The 17506-nt window shown below is 37.1% G+C and overlaps 2 protein-coding genes across 4 annotated transcripts in view; both read left to right on the top strand.

Annotated features, from left to right (window-relative positions):
- CDK7 (cyclin dependent kinase 7) overlaps window positions 1-8114 on the top strand; it is a 33214-nt gene extending 25100 nt beyond the window's left edge. For 2 of the 3 annotated variants that reach the window (XM_087958333.1, XM_087958332.1), the window contains 6 exons: window positions 482-600; window positions 2827-2926; window positions 3979-4065; window positions 4160-4309; window positions 6791-6938; window positions 7879-8114. In XM_087958333.1, coding sequence (XP_087814459.1) covers window positions 482-600; window positions 2827-2926; window positions 3979-4065; window positions 4160-4309; window positions 6791-6938; window positions 7879-7904 — 630 coding nt within the window. In that variant the 3' untranslated portion in view covers window positions 7905-8114. The remainder of the gene's footprint in view (window positions 1-481; window positions 601-2826; window positions 2927-3978; window positions 4066-4159; window positions 4310-6790; window positions 6939-7878) is intronic. The other variant, XM_087958334.1, reaches the window with a different exon arrangement.
- A 1802-nt stretch (window positions 8115-9916) lies between these two features.
- The window catches only part of SERINC5 (serine incorporator 5), a 36011-nt gene continuing 28421 nt past the window's right edge, over window positions 9917-17506 (top strand). The window contains exon 1 of the mRNA XM_026670573.2: window positions 9917-10601. Coding sequence (XP_026526358.1) covers window positions 10575-10601 — 27 coding nt within the window. The 5' untranslated portion in view covers window positions 9917-10574. The remainder of the gene's footprint in view (window positions 10602-17506) is intronic.

The following is a 17506-nucleotide window of genomic DNA, read 5'->3' as shown; positions in this document are numbered from 1 at the left end:
ATAGGGAAATGTAGAAATGGTGATCTTTCTGAAAGATACCTCTCTCAAAGCCAATACTTTCAAATAATATATCATTTGGATTTATGGTATCTTTTAGTAACTTGCTCAGAATGCATTCAATGGTGGAAAAACATATTGTGTTGCCAAGATAAAGAGACATACAGACTGATCATTAGGGTAAAAATATTTGTCTTAACTTTTTATTTGTTTCTAATACATTATGAACCTTCATGTATCCTCAGAGACAGAAATAACCTTAAAAGTTTAAGTAGGTATTATTGTTTCTGTTTTGATTGTTCAATCATATATGTGTGTAACTGTAAACATCTGCTTCCTGGAAACCTATTTCTCATTAAGTACATGCTTTGATATCTTAATTTATTCCTTTTATAAGTGTAAAAGTTACTCTTTTTCTAAACATAAAGTATTTTCATTTGACTATGACATACTCCTATCATTTTGCTCAATCTCTCTTTTCAAGGATCTTAAGCCAAATAATTTGTTGCTGGATGAAAATGGAGTTTTAAAACTAGCTGATTTTGGTTTGGCAAAATCTTTTGGAAGTCCAAACAGAGTTTATACACATCAGGTAGTCACAAGGTAAGAAAGAAATGTTCAATGCATACAAATAAGCTATTCTTATAATCACTTTGTTTGCTTGTCTAGTCATACCTTAGGAAAGGACGGACTGTATCATAGTTATTGAGGGGGGATTCTTTTGCTAAGGAAAAGCTGCTATATAAGTAAAGCATTTCGGAAGAACAGACCTAAAGATGTTTCTGGTACTTATTTAGTGTAATAATAAAGTAAAAACACTAAATTCCACATTAGCTGAATATAAATACAGTAAATTACATAATGGTACATTAAAAACAGAGCTTAATTTATGATGATAGTATAACATTAAATATATTTTCAGATCCTGGGATAGATTAATATTTTAATCATTATTTCCTCTCCTTCTCATCATATATAATGATTCCGAACTGTGGAAGGTTCTTTTTATAAAATTAAAAAATGTTTAAAAGTCAATTTTCATAAGTTTGCTATTATTGTTTGTTCAATTCAGTTCTTTCGCTGAATGGTTTAAATGGGATGTAATTACTTTTTCACATGACTATACTTGGTAGGAATGGACAATAATATGTTGGTTTGCAAGATAGTCTCTGCAATAAAAATCCTGGCTTGAAGAAAATAATGTGAGCATGCTAGGAATAAGCCTTGTATTTGATTGTGCTTGGGACATACTGGGTAAAATGCACCAAAGATGACTTCTCCCTACATTTAGAAACTACACTATGTGGCATGGGTACAACAGTGGCTGATAACTAGATTACACCATCTCTGTCTTACAAATAATGCTATGTAAAAGTCTTCAACGACCAAACCCATGTTGGGTGGTGATGGTGGTAGTCAATATTTATAAGCCCCTCTGATTATGCCCATGGAATATGGAAGTTTGTGTCTTGAAATGTAAGAAGAATAAATAATACAAAGCATGCATTAATAACTGAAAGAAAGAATAGGTAATTGTCTGTCAGTAAAAGGAAGTGAAAGATGGTGGATTTAATAAAGGTTGGTCAAACTTGGAGAATGCAGTTAATAATTACATGTAGGAAAATAGTATGGCTTTAATTATGAATGAAAGACTAAAATATATCTCTAAAAGTATGAATTGGAGTAACCTAATATGTTGTGTATATGAAAATAGGAAACCATAGATTGTTGTTACATTATTACAGTGACATATTCCACTGAACAATGATAAAAAATGAATTTTGGATAAAATCATACATTTTAAATGAATACAAATGAGGAAGAAATTATTTTGTTAAATTATAAAGAACAAATGGGAGGATCACAATAGAAAAGCATGGAAAAAACTATTGGTCTATGAGGTGACCTAAAAATGAATTAGAAGAGCAGATGGTGAGAATTAGTTAGAATACAGTCTGTCTGTTTTGAATATGTGGTTAAGCATAAATGCATTCATATATACTTGGCAAAGAAAGTACAAATAAAAAATATGATTAATGTGATTGTATTGAAGGATTGAAAGAAATAATGAAGAATACAAAGGTGGTGAGTGATTTTGAGTGTGGGAGAGATCATTTCTGGATCTTGGGGCGGGGAAATGGACATGAAAGGAAATGGAAGAAATATAAGTAGAAAGTTGTTTAAAAGGAAATATACCTACTCTGCTATGTGAAAATGAGTTTATTATGCACCTTTTCCATACAACTATTACTTATCAATAACTTTAATTCTTCCAAGAACTTTCAGTGCATGTGATACTTTAGAATTGGCCCTATTGTTAATATCAGTAATTACAATTGGAACTCATTCAGCCTAATGGTGAATTTAAGCTGAATTTAAACCATCAGGTTCTTTAGAAACTTTGCTTTTGAAGATTTGGTATTAATTATATTGTTCATTACTATTTCTGCAACTTTTAAAAATATTTTTTCCAGTTAATTTTAAGGTACTAATTTGTAGGAAAGGTCTATACTTAAATATTTACATCCTCAAACACAAAGTGAACAAGTTTGTAGTTTCTCTCTCTCTCTCTCTCTCTCTCTCTCTCTCCACATAGCTTGATTGTGAAAAGGATATAAAATATCTTATACCATGGTAAGCTTATAAAGATGTACTAGAATGTATTAATCATATATGATTCTTTTAGTTGACTATCCACCCATATTTTATTGTTTATATTTGATTTCTTATCTGCATTTCTTACTTATATTGTTTTAAACTTGTACTTTGAAAAAATTTTTGACAAATTTCAGTGAAGAAAGACAATGTAATCTGTTATCTGTTTTACAGGTGGTATCGAGCACCCGAACTATTGTTTGGAGCGAGAATGTATGGTGTGGGTGTGGATATGTGGGCAGTAGGCTGCATCTTGGCTGAATTGCTTCTAAGGGTAAGTATGAGACAGGGCTTGACTGAAAGTTATTGACAGATTAAATTTCACTTTTTGCGTCATCATTCAGTCTGTCTCTGTTAAGAGAGAACTAGGGAGAGCCTTGATGGAGAGATTTTCTTAGGTTCCAGTTCTGCCCGACTCAGGTTTTTTTTTATCTAACCATTGTCTTTGTAGAGGCTGTTCCTGAAGGTTATTCCTTCTGCCATAACAAATACAAGTATCTTATTTATTTAGCTATATTTACCCCAACCTAACTGACTGTGTAGAGTACTAAGCAGAGCGTCCTCATTATTAAAACAAAAAATCAGTTGTCATACTCATCATAGCGGGGGAAAAACAAAACAAAACCAAAGCCAGATGAACCCCACAAATTATTCCAGGGTCCATCAGCCCAATGATGGGATTCAATTTTTTTTACTACCAGTTCTGTGGGCGTGGCTTGGTGGGCGTGGCAGGGGAAGGATAGTGCAAAATCTCCAGTCAGAGGTGGTATTTGCCGGTTCTCCAAACTACTCAAAATTTCCGCTACCGGTTCTCCAGAACTGGTCAGAACCTGCTGAATTCCACCTCTGCATCAGCCCATTAAAATAGAACGTAAGAGTCTGTCACACTTTGGGGGAGGTGGAGAGGAGGAAAAGCACTGTGCAACCATCTTTGCTATCTCCATAAAACCTAATAATTTTCTTCTGGTAAGGGTTGCTTTCCTTGAACTAATAATGGATGGAGTCTGAGCCACATTGGAGTGGGATACTCTGTCTTTCCTTTTGCCAATCTCTTTCTCGTGTCCCTCGTCATGAGGCAGTGAACAGATTGTTTGGAGAGGCCTTTTCTCCATTCTTCCATCACTTCAGTCATTCCAGGGTTTCTCCCCATCCTCCTCCCCTCCCCATCTGTATGAAATTAAATTATTCCCCAATCATTATTAAAAAAAGAGTCTCGCAATGTAGATAATTTATTGCCATGGCTTGAATTTATTGCTCAGAAACCCTGAGACTTGTAAAGCCAAATCATTAAACATTTTGAATCCCAGTGTGTTCATCTTACTATAGGTTCCATTTTTGCCAGGAGATTCTGATCTGGATCAGCTCACCAAGATTTTTGAAACCCTTGGTACGCCAACAGAGGAGCAATGGCCTGTAAGTTGATTGGCTGAAGTTGTATTTATAGATGGGGACTCTCATTCCATCATAACTAATCTTTTCTTACATTTATTTCCTTTTCTTCCAACAGGGTATGACAAATCTTCCAGATTATGTTACTTTTAAAAGTTTCCCTGGAATGCAGTTTCAGCACATCTTCAGTGCTGCTGGTGACGATTTGCTGGAATTACTGCAAGGCTTATTTTACTTTGATCCTTGTACCAGGATCACAGCTAGTCAGGTAGTTAACTTACCCTAATAAATTACTGCTAGTGTGCTCAAAAAAAATTTATTGGCAAAACTTGCGCTATTTTGATGTAAAAAAACAACAGCCTACATCTTCCATTACTATTGCTCTTTTCAGGCCATCTTCTTGGCAATGAACTTGTTTCTAATGTTAACAGTGAGTTAATCACCTTTCAGTTTGCCTTCTGACAGCCAGTTCTCAAGATAAAGGCAAAATTAGCAAAAGGCTAATCTGAATCAGGCTGGTGGCTGAATTGCAAGGCAGGACTTCTTCAGCCAAAATCTAGGGCCACCAACTCAAGCAATCAGTCAGGTAAAGCAGCTTAAGCAATGGAGAAGAGAGAGAAGGGAGCGAGGTTTGTGTCTTGCTAATGGAAAGGAGAAGCATGCCTGACCTCTCAGCACTTAGTGGCAAAGCAATTTCTCCCTTGGCTCAGACTGCAAAAAAGAATGGGCACTGAACCAATAACTTCCCTTTCTTTGAGGCCCCACAAGTAGCTACAGTGCTTGCAACAGAATTTATTATAAGATGCAAGTACCACTAAATTTAGAGACATTTATTCCCATATTGTATTTGTAATTGAAAGCATGTGTTTTAAAATCTTGGTTTGGTGTGTTTTTTAATCAACACTAGCAAAATATTTCAGACCTTTTTCCTAAACCCTTTCTTTAGAATTCCATATGAACAAATGGTTCCAGATAGAGCTGCCTTTATTTTTATTTTTTTTAAGACTGGGAACATCTAGTTATGTGCTGCAGCTGTTCTTGTGGTCTTCTTTTTTTTTCCTCGGGTCACAATAAAAGTTTTTCCTGGCATACTTAGAAATATATTTCATTCCAATAGGTCCCACTAGAAAATATGAGGTGTCTAGTTGCAACAAACATGTCTATTAATTGTGTATAGACTATTCTTTTATGATTGTTATTGTATTGATCTTATACAAAATATTTTGTTGTATAAAGATCTTGCTGTTTTTGTGAGAATGATAAAAACAGTGCTATGGCACTACATAACGAACTCTGCCTTTTTTGGGCATGCATGCTATATAAACACCCTTAGAAAAGGGACCTGCACTTTAACACTACTTTATTAGTACCTGCAAACAACACTGAGCGTGCAAGCCTTCTCTACAGGTAGTTCTTGACTAACAACCATTCATTTAGTGACTGAGCAGTTACAATGGCACTAAAAAAAAGTGACTTGACAGTTTTTCACACAACAGCATCCCCATGATCAAAATTCAGATGCTTTGACAACTGACTCATATTTATGACAGTTGCAGTGTCCCTGGGTCATGTGATCATCTTTTGTGGCCTTCTGACCAGCAAAATCAATGGGGAAGCCAGATTTACTTAACTATGTTACTCACTTAACAACTGTGGTAAGAAAGGTCACAAAATGAGGCAAAACTCACTTAATTGGCTTGCTTAGCAACATAAATTTTGGGCTCAGGTGTGGTTGTAAGTAGAAGAGTACTTGTACCTTATTCAAAGGTACTTCATACATCCTTGCAGCCATTCAGCATCCTATACCCCCTTAGCTTTTTCAGCCCTCTTTGGATGTTTTTGTTTGGGGGTAAAGGAATACAATTATATGCAAATCTTTTTTCACTTCCACGTTCTTTCTTGTTTAAGAGCTGTTGGTTGTATAAAGAATAGCACACAAAGGACCTTCTGATTTATTTAATAGCATATATACAGGGTTTCCTTGAGCAGGGGGTATCTATATCTCCTATGAGCCTATATCTATATGACACTCTGGATGGATGGATGGATGGATGGATGGATGGATGGATGGATGGATAGATAGATAGATAGATAGATAGATAGATAGATAGATAGATATAGTCTCGCAAGCAGGGAGTTGGATCAGAAGACCTCGAAGTTCACAACTAAGTTAACCTAATTTATAATGAATTAGCTTGCCTGCCTATTTCTAGTTTCCTGAGAATGATCAGGCTTTGATATGCTCTGCCTGTTGAGACCTATATTTTATCAAAATGAAAGTATCAACACAATATTAACAAGTTAACTGGAGATTAAAGAACTGATATCCAGTGTATCTGGAGGGCGTAAAGTTACTGGAAGCTAAGTTAGTATGATAAATCTATGTTCCTAGCTGGTCCCAAACAAGTCCAGATTTTCCAAGTCTGATTGCAGCACATGTTGGCAACATGTTCCGTATTAATTTACTAATACTAAAATTGGACATCTTATTGCCTTCTTTTTACCTTTACAGTGATACCATTTTCAAATCTTGTACCATTTCTCATTCTAAATGGAATATATAGAACTATGGCAATATTCTCTCTTATTACCATTATATTTCTTTCCAATTCATGCAAAAAGTTTTAATTAAACAAACATACATACAGCTTGTACAGAGTTGTACAAGCTGTAACAGAGTTAAATACAGCTTGTGTAGAGAAACCTATTGCTTGAAAGATGCAGCTTATTCTGTTCTTTTGCCTTTCAGGCACTGAAACATGAGTATTTTAGTAATCGACCAGCACCAACACCTGGAAGTCAATTGCCAAGGCCCAACTGCCCTGCAGAAGCTTTGAAAGAGCAACAAAATCCTGTTCCTAATTTAAAAAGGAAAAGGATGGATGGAAAAGATCAAGGTAAAATTATGATCAGTTGTTTCTTAGATTTTGTGTTAATCTAATTTATATCCTGCTTTTTCTCCCAGAAATTTAGGGTTTTTATATGGAGATTTTATTTAATTTTATTTCTATAACAGCCCTGTAGGTTGGACTAAAAGAGCTGACTGGCCCAAAGTCAGGCACTAGGTCTCCATGTCTGAACTTAAACCTGTCGGATACCATAACTGCCATGTCCATGGGCACCCACAAAGAGGATTTATGAAAGTCATAATTATAACTGCAACCATATGGTCAAAGCCATCTATTTTTATGTATGCTCCCTATTCTATAAATAGGGACAGAGCTTTGATCACACAATCATCTTTACTTTTCATGAACACAAAAGCATATTTTGTCCAAAGTAAGAAAGCAGGAAAGTGGGTTTGCCATTCCTGGTTTAACAGTTCAATTAGTGCTGCCATTATTTTAAATGTTTTTATTTAAACATTTCTAGACTACCTTTTAGAAGAAAAACCCTCTAAATGACTTACAGTTTGATTTGTATGAAATTATCTAAGAAAAATTTAGCCATGCTCTGCTTGAATGAGATGCAGTTTTGATGAGTTACATTTCACAAATGGGAAACATCCAGAGGTTACAGTCCTAAAACTAGAAAATATTTACTGGAATTGTTCAAACAACAATGACTTTTATCGCTTGGAAACTTCTATTAGACTTCATGAGGATACCACTATAAAGCAAGAGAGTATTTGCATTTATTGAATAGTCTTTTTTATTTAAAGATCAGAAGAGAAATTCCTCATCCCCACAGTTGGGATATATAGGAATAGATAGTAAAACCTCTACTTTATATATTCCCAACAATACATAAATATAATAAAATTTTGAGAAGGATCAGGACATAGTAATTTGCTAAACTGATATGCAAAAATATGAGATGTGTATTTTTTCCACCTAGGGTTACCCAAAAAACTGGTTTTTTGACAACTGTGGAAATGAGAATCTTTAACATTGCTGCTGCTATATCTGAAAAGACCAAATGTGAGAACTGGGAGATGTCAATTAAAAATAGGAGAAAGCTATGTTTGTAAATGTATGTAATATGTATGTAGTATTTCAGTACATAATAACCATGTATTTTATTACCACTTTTTTAAAAAAAATAAAAATACAAAAAAATGATGTGAGTAAAAATGCTTTAAGTGTAAATACATGAACAATCAGCTGAATGAACTGGAAAATTATAAATTGGAAATGCAAAGATTAGAAATTAAACTCTTTTTTTCCAAATAATCCTGTTAGGCAGAGACAAGGCCAAAATATTTTGTTCTGACAATATGCTTCAGTATATATAGGATAAAGCTGCTTTCTCCTTGAAAAATCAGACTACCAAGCAGAAACTCAAATACTGAAGACATGATGTTGAATTTAAAAAATGTAGAATTTTAAAAAATGGATTGACATAAAGACATAACAATGAAGAACATGAAGTAAATCAAAGAGATTACTGGAATGTCCCTGGGAAAAAACCTGAGGACTTATTTATTTCATAACTTTATGCTTCCCATTCAAGACAAAGAACAAAAACTCTTATACTTAGAATAGGTGCCTGTATCATTTTGGGTCACTGGGTCTTCAAAGCATTCTTAAAGGTCAGCAGATTCAGGAATTTGCAAAGGGGGGAGGAAAAGAGGTTATTCCAGGGGTCAGATTTGGTGGTGGGGGAAGCATGGTAACTGTACATAGATGGTTCCACAAACATCCAGAAGTAGTGATGTTACATGAGGATACTTAGGTGGCCTAATTGCAGCTTGCAAGGGCTGTCCCAGGTAGAGTACAATGCAGTAGTGTAGGTGAGAAATAAGACATGAGTGACTGAAAAGCAATCCCAAATTCAGGAATGTGAAAAGTTGGGATATAACCTCTTATCACCTTTTGCAAACTTCTGACAAGCAACATCAATGGGGAAGCCAGACTCTCTTAATGTGATACTAACTTAACAACTGCAATGCATTTCTTAACAACTGTGGCAAGGTAGGTCATAAAATGGGTCAAAGCTCAATTGTCTTGCTTAGCAACAGAAATTTGGGACTCAATTGTGGTTATAAGTCAAGGACTATCTGTATTACTCCTGAATATCCCTGCATTTACTTATAACCCATTCTAATATGAAATTCTAATATGAGCTGAACATTAGTTTTTCCTCCAAGAGGAGCTTTCAAACACTTCTGCTACATTCCTTAGGTCTATAATATGCTTTTATAGTTACTCTTTAGAGGAGTGTTTTTCAAAATTGGCAACAGGGCTCATTGGAAATTCTGGGATAATAGATTGGCCCTCCAGAGCTCAGTTTTTGCTGGCAGAGGGTTGCAGGAGGAACTCAAGTACATTTTCACTGGCAGAACGTTCGGGCCACCACAGGTGCCCCCAACACAAGTAACATCAAAATGGCCATGCCCATCCAGATCAAACACAACCCTGATGCGACCCTCAATGAAATCGAGTTTTGACTGTTAAGACTGTTGACCTGTTTTAGAGTCTAGTCAAAAGATTCTGAAAACTGCTGAGATCCATAAGAATGTCAGTTCTTATATACTCAGTGCCTCGTAATGCTGAGAATTCCCTTTGTATCTTTATAATTCACATAACTGTCATTTGTATAAAACGAGGCTGACATTATCACATCCATCTTGAGAGAGGGAGGGAGGGAGGGAAGGAGAGGGAAAAGAAGGAAAATTGATATAAGCAAGACTGCATTGTAGCCGAGTCTCAATGCATTTCGCGGAGCTACCTCTTGGTCAACGGGTTGAAAAAAATGACATGTTTATTACATCGTAAATACAAGTCTGAGTAGCATACACAATACATGAAAAAAATAAACAATTATAAAACGAATGTACAAAGCAACTGCAAAGGTACAGGCTCTATCAAAAGATACTGTAGCATCTACAATGCTCGAACAATTGAGAATCTTTCTTTGCCAAAATAATAATTTTAAAAATGGAGCGCGAGAAGCAAGCTCCAGCCTCATCCAGCAGAAAGGCGCTTTCAGACGCAAAATAAAATGCAAGGGGTGAAGCGAGCCGCCTTACTAGTGGAGCCCACGAGGCATTTGCTCCCTGAAAACGACAGCTGCTACCCTCGCCACCCCGGGAGTAGCCCCTCCGCGCAGCGTTAACCGCGGCAGACGCTTCCCTTCCTCCTGGTAAACAAGCGCGGCCGTCCGTCTCCAACTCCTCCCTCTCCCCACTTCTCCCTCGGTAAGCCCAAGCCGCCTGGCTTCGCGCCTGCGCTTCACCCCCGAGCCCCACCAGAGTCCCTGGGCGTGTGAACGCGGACAGGTGGCCTGCTGCTGGGTTTACCCGATCCTCTCCCCTCTCCCTCTCTTCTAACGCGGCCCCCGCACCGGAAAGCCATCTAGCTCCTTAGAGGCAAACTGACGACAGCGGAAGCCTAATCCCACTGTTTGGGCCGGGCTGGAGCTAGCTGCCTCTCCGCCCTGAGGGTTGTACCCGAGAGGTGGGTCAGTCTTGCAGCAGGCTGCGCTCGGCATTCTCTGAGCCGGAGGGGACCCCGCAGCTACCAGTCGGGAGAGGCCGCCAGGCTCCTGAAGAGTGCGGGCAGGTGCGAAGAGAGCGTTCTACGGCGGCGACCATGTCTGCCCGCTGCTGCGCCGGCCAGGTAAGGCGCGCGCGAACGCAGCCCCCTGGGTTTCTGTCCCGGGTGAGGTAGCCTTGCTAAACAGCTCCACCCTGGCTTCGTGGCAGGCAGTCTCCTCAGGGGCTGCGCCAGCGCTTCTTTTCGCCGGACAATGCCGTTCACCCCGTGCTTTCGCGGTGGGCAGGAGATGCGCTGGCGGGTGCGCTTCTCCGGCGGAAGGCTGGCTCCTAACCAGATTTTCCAGCCATTTAGGAGATCCTGGCCTGGGGTTGAACTAGGATCTAATTGCGCGTTTCAGCTGATTTCCCAGCTGCAACTTGCTTTCCCTGGTGGTTGAATGGGCGTCGGGGATCGCTCGCCGTTTTCACAGCCTTGCTTTTAGTTGTTAAACCGGAAAACAGGCCAAGCTGTGCAGACTCGGATTCAGATATTGCTTTGCTTTTCTCTGAGTCAATTTGCTATATCGTTTGCAAAATATATGTCCTGCTTTGTTATCGGTGGGGCTGCCAAAGGAATTTAGCAAAACAAGAAGACTCACTAAAGACAACCTGCTAGTATCTGTGTTTTGATAAAACAACAGTTATTGTGCTATTTAGAATCACATACACAGTTGTCATCATGCATCCCAATTTAAGTTGCTTGGAATTTGTCTACATTCAGTAGTATGCATTTTTGTAACCTTTATCTGTATTATATTTGCTTATCTTAAGAAAATTAAATTTTCTGCCGTGAGGTGGAGTTTACAATGTTCTGCTGAACTATGATTTACTGAATAAAGCATAGTTGCTTTAAATAAAGCATGACTAACATTATTAGTGCAACATGTGAATTAGGTTACTATAATAGCTTGATGAAGGAAATAATGTATAAATGTGTTGCCTCCAAACTTTCTTTTGTACTGTTAAAAATTGGTACCCTTTTCCAAACAAGAATTGAACAACAAAACCAAAAATTTTCAGTCAGGAACAGCATATCTCTAGCAAAAAAGGATGCACCTATTTGGTATTTTTGTATTTCCTATGCTGTAATTAACATGGAGTTGTCCTGGAGATGGAGGAAGTTGATCCGTTCCCTCTACAGTTTTACATTCTGCCTGCAGAATAAGAAAGAATCGGGATTCTAAATTCTAGATCCAATTCTTCCTATTTTCATAAGTCATAACATAAAGGAGTGTTTATGTTCTCTAACTGTGCATGTGAAATATGTTAATATATGAAAATGGTTGGAATTTGATAGCATCTGAACTCTCAACTGGTGACCACATATGGTAACATCTTGTATAGAATTCAATGTCCAGTTGACAATCTTGCCATGTACATTTTTTACGGTATTTCATATCCCGTAAGGGTCTACTGAAGTCTTAACCCAATTAACAGATTTTTTTTGGTAGTACAGTCATTTTATTAAAGATTATAATTACAACAGTAAAAACTAATAACTTTAAAAATAGAATTAAAGGTGAATAAAAGGAAAAATAACAAAAAGGTAAGAATATAGTGAAGAAAAGGTGACATATAAAGAAGTTGTTTCTCACTTTCATCATAACCAATTTTACTAACATATCACATATCCTCTTAAAATACCACAAATGATGTCTTCTTCCTTTATCCCATCTTTTATCTATATGTCAGTCCATAAAGTATTGCCATTTCAGTCCTGGTGTCAGCAAAAGTCCATAAGAGTAATCAGAAATAATATTGCTGGGGTTTTTTTTTTTCAGAAAAATAAATATTTTTTTAAAACTTCTTGTAGTTAAAACTTCATTTCACTGAAGATTGAAGGAACTCTCCTAGTTCTGTCAAACTTGTCCTAATGGCTGAAAAGCAGCAAACAAGCAATTAATAGTAAAAGTGATAGTGATCTTATAAAGTAATTAGAAAAGAAAGCATGCAAATTTAGCACCCTTTCAAAGGTGGATATTCCCACGTCTCCCAAAGTTCTAAGAAACCTGAGTCCACTGTTTTGCAATCTCATGAGGAGATTTGGTGCACTTGTGGGTGATCTCAAGTCTGTCCTTGTCTGAACAGGAATTACGAAAAGCCGGTCCACTTGCTGGCTCTTCATTCTGCTGTGGTTGTCAGTTCTGTATTTCAGATCCATCTTTGGTCTGTCATTTCTTCCCCTGGAAGTCCCCCAATCAACAAATTTTCTTACATTCTACAGAAATACTTTTTGGATATCTTTAAAACCATTTACATTGGAATGAAAAGCTAACAAAAAGCAGGAACTGTCTAAGATTAGAGTAACTACATGTTTTGTAAGATAAAACTTTTGATCAAACTTCTGTCATGACAGCCATTTTTTGTTAGTGCTCAGGAAAGATAGGCAAGCATCCCTCTTGGTGACTTCATGGAGTTTTTATGGCACATAGCGGTAGTATCAAATGGTTGCAATCTAGCCTATAGAGCAGGGGTGTCAAACTTGTGTTGTCACGGCATCATTGCATGACGTATCGCGACTTTCCCCCTTCACTAAACCAGGCATGGGCGTGGCTAGCGTGTGATGCATTTGGCCTGCGGGCCGTGAGTTTGACACCCCTGCTATAGAGCACGGGTGTCAAACTCGCAACGTCACATTGCCATCACATGACGTATTGTGACTTTTTTTCCCTTCACAGAACTAGGATGAGAGTGGCTTGCATGTGACATATTCAGTCCGTGGGTTGCCAGTTTGACACCCTTGCTATAGAGCCATGATTTCCTTGTGGTCTCCCACTCAAGCACCATCCAGGTTCAACTCTTTCTTTTCATTTTGAATCAGTTATTTCATCCTGGTTGAATTCTGAGCCGTATTTAGTGAAGCTGACAACTGTTTTGTGACTATCATACTGCCACTTGCTGACAAAAATAACAAATACGTTATTTTTCTACCATACGATGATAGAGAACAATTTAAAGCTAGCTCATCTTTTTGGCTACACACATTGAGCTAAGCTGGAGTTGTTTACTAAACATTCAGGAATAAGCCAGTATTGGATTCAACCATTGTGCTAGACCAACCAGACAAGCCATAATGTGGCTTTAGGTGTTATTTTCAATGACAAGAGATCACCTATTTGCCCTCCAGTTGGAGTGAACTGAATTCCTAGATTAAGAAAGAAATATTTTTTTTATCCTTTGAAAGAGAAATAACTGCCCTATTATTTGAACAGCAGTGATTTGTTTTTGCTTACATTTCGCAGGAAACAGGAATTTACATGTGGCTTTTCTGTAGAACGTCTCAAGAGACTAGAAGTTGACCTCAGTCTTAAATAAAGCAGCTGCAGTGGAAAACGTATTTTTTTTTCAGGATTCATTCCATATAAATGTAATGTAGATACAAGATTGGCTGTGTGGTTATACTTTTATATATATTACATCTTGATTTAGATATTTTTTAAAAAGTAAACTATAAGCTAGTTAGTTTTGAGGTCCTATTTTAATTGGTATAAAATTTAAATTACCACTTTCTGATAAAATTAAGGACTTGCATTTTTAGTAGGAACTTACAGAGGAAAATTTCTGTGTTAGGAAATTTTATTATACATTTATATTACATGAAGAGAAAGAGTTCAGTTTCTTTTTTTAGTTCTGAACATGTGTACATGCCATATAATTTTTAAGAAATATTCTTAGCAACAGCAAATAAAATTTATTCTCTCCAATTTTTGTGGTTTTCTATGATGTTCTATAATTCTTAGCATTGTTTATACTGTTAAATTAATTACTGTATAGTTTTCTCCAATCTTGACCAAAACAAAAAATCTCCCCCAAGTTAAGCATTCCAAATGTACTGGCTCTCAAGTTTTAGAATTCCAGGACATCATGAGAATTGGCTAAGTTGGAGAAATACTAGGTTGAAGAAGAATGGTTTAAAGGCAGAATGCCAATCTGTAGTATTAAGAAGTAAGCCAACTAAAAGTTTGGACAGATGTTAGTACTCAAAATATGTAGTCATCCTATCTTAGTAAATTGTAGTTAAATGTTTTAGGGCTTGCTGCTGTTTGACAAGAAAATTGGTTTTGGATAGTATAGACTGGCTGTTGTTTAAAAGTTTGTATACAGTATATTGTTTTTCTTTCATTTGTTTAAATTGATTGTACAAATGAATAAATTGCCTAGCTTTGGGGCAACACCTAGCCAATTTTGGGTGGGTGACTTATGACTGGTCCTTGTAATTATAACCATAATAGCATCCTTATATTAGAATCATAGAATCATAAGCTTAAGAGGTCTTTTAGTCCAGTCCCCTATCCAAGGCAGGAGACCTTATTGCATTCCAGACAAATGGCTGTCTAACCTTCTTTTTTTTAAGATGTCCAGCAATGGACACCCAGAACTCTAGGAGGCAAGCTGTTCCATTGATTTATTATTCTTACTATCAGGATTTTTTTTTCTTTAATTCTAGATTAGATCACTCTTTAACAAGTTTCCGCATATCACTTCTTGCCCTGCCACCAGGTGCTTTGGAGAATAAGTTGACCCATCCTCCCAATGACAATCCCACAAATATTGGGAGATAGCTATGAAGTATTATCCCTTCTTGTGATCTTGAGGTTATCCCTCTGTAAATGCAGGACTGTACTGGCTTTTTAGGCAGCTGTAGCACACTGCAGACTCATATTTAAATGTTTTTCCACTAGAACATCTAGATCCTAGACATCTACTTTTGAACCAGGTACTGCCTATTCTATACCTAGATAGAATGGGAACTCATCAAATTGGCAGATGACATCAAATTTGGGGGAATTGCCAACACCTTGGAAGATATTCAAAATTCAGAAGGATCTTGACAGACATTGGGGCCTATTCAACAGGATACAATTCAGTGATGAGAAAAGCAGAGTCCTGTACTTAGGCAGAAATATATCTATTGCCTGATCACCCGTTGCGAACAAGAATCTCCTCCAAGTAGCCCTTTAGTCAAAAGTTTGTTGCAGCCTCAACTACTTAGCCAAGGGTGATGAAGGAGCAGGTGATGAAGGCTAGAAATTGTGATTTTACAGACTCTAGAGCTCCCCAGGCCTGCCTAGGACTCCAGGAAGTCACTATGAGAAACTAATAGATTGGTGTCTACTTGTACTAGTTCTATGACACTTAAAAGTACTCAACAGTATTCCCCCCAAAAATTATGCCTGTCAACATCTTGAATCTAAGAATAATAAGGCATCTGTAGGGGGGGGGGGGAGAGAGAGAGAGAGACAGTTTATACTACTGAGTAAAATATATACCAGTTCTAAATACCTAACTCAATTTCCCTATTTTTATTGTACTTATTGCACTTTTTAGGACTACAGTAAACAGACAGGTTTCAAGCTAAAGACTAAGGGCAGAATTTTGGTGGGCCGTAGAGAAATCTCACCCCCCCAAAGCAATTAATCCAGGCTGCACAGAAACACAAGGCTGCGCCTCCCACATGGCCCACAGGAACCCTTCAATTCAGAGTTGACTCTTGGCAACAGCCCACCCTAATCCCTGCAGTTTCCTTGGCAAGGTTTTTTGAAGTGGTTTACCATTGCCTCTTTTCTAGGGCTGAGAGAACAAATGTATTCAAGATCACCCAGCTGGCTTTGTACCTATGGTAGGACTAGAATGTGATCATGGTCCCCCAATTTCTAGCCTGGTGCCTTAATCATTATAGCATGCTGATTTTCTTTTCATACATCTGTATTAGGATTTACTCTACTTTTGTTGTATAGAGTCTCAAAATGGTGATTCTGTTTATTAGGAATTGCAATCAGGAAATTCATAGAAAAAGAATTTAGGTCAACATGCAGCCTGAAACTGAGTTTCCTACCTCTGCCATAAAAGCAGTTAACATAGACACTCCCAGGAATGTTAATATAGACATTCCCAGAAGGCAATTACATTTTAATGGATGACAAAAAGAGTTCTTGAACTTTCAGGATCACAACTCATTTATTTGATTGATAAAGTACTGACTGTTGTTCACCTTTCCCTGTGGGAGTTGAAAGCGTTATATATAGCACTCTCCTCCAGTTCCCCCCAACAATCCTGCAAATATTTTTAGCTAATTTCATTTACCCCAAAAAAATAAGGCTTTGTTGCACATGTACTCTGGAAGTAGGCAAAACGAATTGTTGGTTTCCTTTCTAAAATGAGAAAATGTAATCGATTTTAACAGGATATCTATATCTTACTGATAGTGGCTGTGACAGGAAATCCAGTGAAAGCAATTTATTAATCTGGTTCAAAAATTTGACTGTTGGAGATTGTGTAGGGTATAACTTAATGCCTAACTTGAATAGGGGCCAGAATTTGGCATTGAGAATAATAATTACACATCCTATCAATTGCTCCTGATATCAATGGCCAAAATATATTGAAGTTTTATTTTTAACACAAGATTGTTCAGAAATAATAGATAACCACTATGTTATGCTCCACAGTGTTTGGACAATATTAGATATGACTCATCCCAGCAAGTCATGTTTCACTCCAGTATATTAACCCTATGGGGAAAAAAACACCAATGTCTCATTTACAATATGAAGTTCTGACAAAATTACCTTAAATGTGAAGTAACAAATATAATACATTTCAGTTCAACTAAGGTAGCGTACCAACATTCCACTATTCAATTTAGCTATATTGCACCAAATTTTAATATGATGTATTATTTTTTTGTTTAGCATATTACATGAATACCGATTACCAGATTTTATAAAGCATGGTTTGTTGATTATTCTGTTGTCACATCCATTCAATTGTCATCTACAAAATAAGTATTCACCACATACTTAATTTGTTTAGTAGCTGAAGCATGTTTTATTGATTTGCTTAATTTTTAGGCTGTTGGGCATGTCATAGATTAGCACTGTGGGGGGGCTCATTTACTGAATTTTCATAGTAGTATACCAATCTTACATTGAATAAGGACACACTGAATTAGTGGGATTTAATGTTGAGTTGTCATACATGCTTATG

Source organism: Notechis scutatus, chromosome 2 (genome assembly GCF_049901735.1).
Source record: "Notechis scutatus isolate UNSWTSFEM ecotype Mainland chromosome 2, rNotScu1.2, whole genome shotgun sequence".
Lineage (NCBI taxonomy): Eukaryota > Metazoa > Chordata > Lepidosauria > Squamata > Elapidae > Notechis > Notechis scutatus.
This window is presented reverse-complemented; position numbering and strand designations above follow the sequence as displayed.